The 5,092-nt window shown below is 32.6% G+C and overlaps 1 protein-coding gene across 3 annotated transcripts; it reads left to right on the top strand.

Moving 5' to 3' along the window:
• The first annotated feature begins 313 nt into the window (after window positions 1–313).
• LOC122600042 (pectin acetylesterase 8-like) lies at window positions 314–4,784 on the top strand. 3 transcript variants are annotated; one of them, XM_043772689.1, is made up of 13 exons: window positions 314–419; window positions 1,054–1,223; window positions 1,308–1,390; window positions 1,659–1,788; window positions 1,878–1,957; window positions 2,097–2,183; window positions 2,269–2,393; window positions 2,479–2,539; window positions 2,724–2,777; window positions 2,868–2,945; window positions 3,116–3,221; window positions 3,840–3,988; window positions 4,546–4,784. In XM_043772689.1, the coding sequence occupies exons 2-13, from the start codon at window positions 1,100–1,102 to the stop codon at window positions 4,603–4,605; spliced, it is 1,137 nt and encodes a 378-aa protein (XP_043628624.1). In that variant the 5' UTR covers window positions 314–419; window positions 1,054–1,099; the 3' UTR covers window positions 4,606–4,784. The 3 variants fall into 3 exon arrangements, with proteins under 3 accessions (XP_043628624.1, XP_043628622.1, XP_043628623.1); XM_043772687.1 differs by having other exon boundaries at window positions 315–419; window positions 4,386–4,784; XM_043772688.1 differs by having other exon boundaries at window positions 322–419; window positions 1,099–1,223; window positions 4,386–4,784.
• Window positions 4,785–5,092: the final 308 nt, after the last annotated feature.

Genomic DNA, 5,092 nt, shown 5'->3' on the forward strand with positions numbered 1-5,092 from the left:
GAAAGGAGACAAATTGGGCGTAATGTTTTCTTAAGGCTATTTTTGATATTTCATGATTAAAGTGTTTGGTGGTAGTAGAAATTAAAAGGGTAAAATATGAAATTTAAAGGTAGAGTGTTTAATATGAAGAGGGGTAGTTTGTTTATATAAGGAGTATGATGCGACTGTCTCCATACTTATCTATTTCATATTTTGTCTCGATGCGATTAAGCGTTTTTGTGGTAATAATTTCAAATCATAATATTTTAATCAGCTTTTGTATAAAAAGAGGGAAACAAAACAAAACATAATCAAGACTGCAGCAGCTATTACACCTTTTTCATTTCAATGTAAAAATAAATAATTTATTTTCTCTTTCATTTTTATCTTCTCAAATTCACACTCTCAAATTCTTCACAATCACTCTCATTCTCTCACAGGTATCCATTTCAACACATTATGTACTTCATTTTCATATATTAATTATATATAAAAAAAACATATTTAATTTTTATAAATTTAGCATTATTAAAATGTTAAATGAATCAACTTTTTAGCTGTACTTTCATGTAAATCAGCTCTTAGCTTAATTAACTGTGAATTTAAATATGTTACTTTTGAGATTTTATTTTATTTATAGTTTTAGCAGCTTTTTATTAGTTTGTAATTATTATTATGTTTGTAGTTGCAGTATATAGATATAGATACAGAATGTGATATACATTTTTAGTTGTGTAATTAATTCACTTATTTAGTTTATAGATATAGATAGATATATATACATACATTCATCTGTACTTAGTTAGTTAGTTGAGAATTAGGGGAAATTAAGATATAAATATGATGATTTTTCTAATCTAATTTATTTTTAGGGACATTGTGAATATCATTTATCTTCAACAAGAAGTAAAAATCATTAAAAGTAAAAAGTGAAAAATATCTATGTATATGTAAAGTATGTATTGGTGTACACTTTATTAATGTTAGTTATCTTCAATGATAAGTAAAAATTATAAAGTCAAAATAAATGTGTGTGATATGTTTTGTATTTATATCTATATATATGTTTTGTAGAATTCAAAGTTTCGAGTGAGAACGTGTGTTGTTGGAATTTGGCAGTATGGTGGCTCAAAAGTCTTGTCGATGGAAATGTGTACTAATTGTCGGGTTACTGAGCGTGGTGAAAACATATGGGTTTTATGTTAATATTACTTATCTCGACAGTGCAGTGGAAAAAGGAGCTGGTAAGTTGACTTAAATTGATTTGATGAAGTTAGTTTGTGTATTGTTTTGACATGTTTTGGTTAAAAAGTGACGGTTTTTTACAGTTTGTTTGGACGGTAGCCCGCCTGCATATCATTGGGACGTGGGATTTGGTGTCGGTATCAACAACTGGTTAATACACATTGAGGTTTGTTTCTTACTACATCTTTATGAGAAATTTAAGAGAATGTTATGGTACTCCATGTGTATAGTGTTTTTGTGTATTAGTTTGCTCATTTGATAAGCATTTCTGTTTAGAACTCTCGACAAACAATTCGAATATGTTGATAGTTGTGATGAGGATATAAGGATGTTTAGTAGATTAAATGGTTCTTGATGTTATTTTGGTTAATGTATTATACCTTTACTATTGTACTTAGAACTGACATTGGCTTTCGTCTGTAAATGAATACAAGGGAGGAGGATGGTGTAATAATGTCACTACTTGCCTTACACGTAGTAGAACCCGTTTAGGATCCTCAACCCTAATGGCGGAACAAGTTGCTTTCTCGGGGATTTTAAGTAAACAGCCAGAGTACAACCCTGGTAATATATATATTATTTTGTCTTTAGTAAGATGTAACAGTAATAATTTCAAATCTTAAACATTATTGAGCGTTTTGATTTCTTTCCAGACTTTTATAATTGGAATAGGATCAAGGTCAGATACTGTGACGGTGCATCCTTTACCGGTGATGTTGAAGAAGTCAATTCAGTAAGTCCTTATATCTTGCTTTGAAATGACATTACACATAGTGGATATAGTACTTCTAGAAACTTTTATTTTGTTCTTTTAACTTTCTTCATAAGTTGCAATAATGGATGACTGGTTTCCTACATTTGAATTACTGCAGACAACTAAACTTCACTTTAGAGGAGCAAGAATATTCCGTGCAGTCATAGACGATTTGTTAGCCAAGGGAATGAGTAATGCCTCAAACGTATGATCCTTTATCCCTATGCTACCTCCCTTTTTGCACCCTGATGTAAGTTGTTTGCTTGATAGCTAGTAGAAATTTATGATAGGCCATTCTCTCTGGCTGTTCAGCTGGTGGATTGACATCCATATTACACTGCGATAACTTTAAAGCACTCTTATCTACAACAACCACAGTGAAATGTCTCGCCGATGCTGGTTATTTCATTAATTCGTAAGATTCGGCTCAAATCCGTTTCTTCTACGTTATTATTCTTCTTATTCGCCATAGCCACATAATATCCGTTGTTCATAAACAGGCGGGATATCTTTGGAACAAGACGCCTTGAGGCCTTTTATGATGATGTAGTCAATACACATGTACTCTCTTGCCCTTTATACCACTAGAAGCTCTTATCAATTTCCCTTGTAGCTTCGTTGTATTCCATTCAAGTAGTATTTGATTATAGTTTCTTTAGCCTAGTAACGCCATTTTATGCCTATTGTTTACATTCTATTAATTTGTCTTTTGGGAATTTAATATGTTGGCTTGCTTCTATTGTAGGGATCTGCCAAAAGTTTGCCTCGATCTTGCACTTCCAAGATGAATAATAGTTTAGTAAGAAATGATTTTTTGTAGCTTCTTGAAAAGCTATACTTTACTATCAAATCTAAATTAGTTATTTGTTCTTATTTTATTTTTTTGCAGTGCCTTTTTCCTGAAAACATGATCCAAGAACTAGAAACACCAATATTTCTAATAAATGCGGCCTATGATTCATGGCAGGTCAGAATCTTTCGCAGTACAGAGTGCCATCAATAGGTTTTCAGTGTTCAGCACATGATATAATGTTCATATGAAAAGACGGCAATCCAATTAGTAGTGATTCTTCTCTATAGTTTAGTTCAATATATGTTTTTGATGTATGTCGTGAATTTTGGTCTACATATCTACAGATAAAGAATGCATTGGCTCCAGGGATTGTTGATCCCCATGGTACCTGGCACAACTGCAAAGCTGATATTGAGAGGTGTTCATCTTATCAAATTGAAATCATGCAAGGTCACTAATCTCCATAGTTCTTCTGTTAGCTTTAGCTTCCTTCATATTTCATACCAAGTTCCAGTTATTCTTTAGACCTTTTTTTTTCCTCTTAGTTTATTAAAATATGTACACCAAGTTTTGGTGTCATGTTGGATTTCCATGTGCCCTTTCTGCTTTACCATTGAAAAAGACAACCCATTTGCAATTAGTAGTTGAAGTTTTGACATTTGTTTGTGAATTAGTCGATCCAGGTTATATTGTATATCTATCGCGTAAAATGAGTAATTTAACCTCTTTTAGCTAAAAGGGCAATATGGTCAAATGGGACGAAAGTCACCCACAGTATATAATGCACAGTTTCTCAAATCATCTTGTTCAAAATGTTGGATTACTATTGTAATCCTAAAGTTTATTATCGTTATCATGAAGTTTTACTTATCGTAATCATAAAGTTTTACACTAGTTATCTAATTGTTGATCAGAGTTAAAACTTTTAGGGAAAAAAATTGTCATCGTCAACCCAACTTGCCCGGCCTATCTTGACCCAATCCATCCATATTTTTTTCACCTTTATTGTCCAGTGATAGAATTTAATTGTAAAGGTTGGGTGTTAATACAGTTTTATTTATTTCACAGAATTCAGGATGGAGTTCTTACGTGCATTGGATGCATTCTTTGGTACCTCTTCACCAAGAGGGATGTTCATCAACTCTTGCTATGCCCATTGCCAAACTGAAATGCAAGAGACATGGTTGATGAATGATTCCCCCTTGTTGAGTAATACGGTAAAGTGCTTTGGTTTGTCTCTTATTTCATTTCTTTCTAAAAAACCAGTAATGAAAGTTTTGATCCATTGGTTTATTCGTTTTGGGTTGTTGTTTATTGCTAACGGCCAACTGGTCAAAGGTGCCAAGTCATATAAACGAGAGATGAGGCAGACAGTTTATAATATCCGAAGTGTTTTATTACTGCCTCATAAAATGGTTTTTACTTCATAGTGAATCTATAAGCTAATGTTAGAAAATGCTTGCTAGTCCGCCCAACCAAAACCAATTTGGCCCTACTAAAAGCAACCAGTTCTGACCCAATATTCAGACTACCCAAGTTGCCCATTTTGCACTCGTATTTCAAAAGTTGATCAATATACCTTGGAACTAACCAGAACCACAAAATTTACCACAGACGATTGGAGAAGCAGTTGGAAACTGGTTTTATGAGCGGAGTCCATTTGAAGAGATAGATTGCCCTTACCCCTGTGATAAAACCTGCCATAATCGTATATTTGGATAATAATCATACACATTTGCATTCTTTGGATCACCAATCACTCATTTATACGCAGATATATCCCAAGCCTATTTTTGGGTCCCGAAAACATGCAAGAAACCACATGGTTTGTTGAGTTTGGACAGGTAATTGTAGCTGAAATTGAAGCTCAAGATGTCACCAATGTATACAAGGTGTAATTGCTATATTCTTTATTGATCATGTAATTTACCTAGAATATTTTTAGGGGCCTATTTACGATTTTACATTGTTCATTGTTGACCCTTCATTAATTTAGCGATCTTGTTTCATTTAGTTAAGTTTTCCCCAATGAGCGATGGGGATTTTTACATTTTTAAAGCCTTATTCACTTTAGGTTATATACTTGTATTTTATTTTCAACGGTATAAAAAACTCTAACCCGGAATCAATGTTCAATCTTAAATGAGTCTATTTGTTTGTTTATTTTTCAAGTAATTTGCAAATTTGGTGATGTGACACTACATGGTAGCTTATTATAGATGTCATTTTTTTTTTTTCTAATTTAAAGGTGAATTTCATTACTAATCACAAATGTACAAAGAATCATAAAACATGGACTCAAACATACTCGCAACAATAAT

Source organism: Erigeron canadensis, chromosome 5 (assembly GCF_010389155.1).
Source record: "Erigeron canadensis isolate Cc75 chromosome 5, C_canadensis_v1, whole genome shotgun sequence".
NCBI classification, from domain to species: Eukaryota; Viridiplantae; Streptophyta; class Magnoliopsida; order Asterales; family Asteraceae; genus Erigeron; species Erigeron canadensis.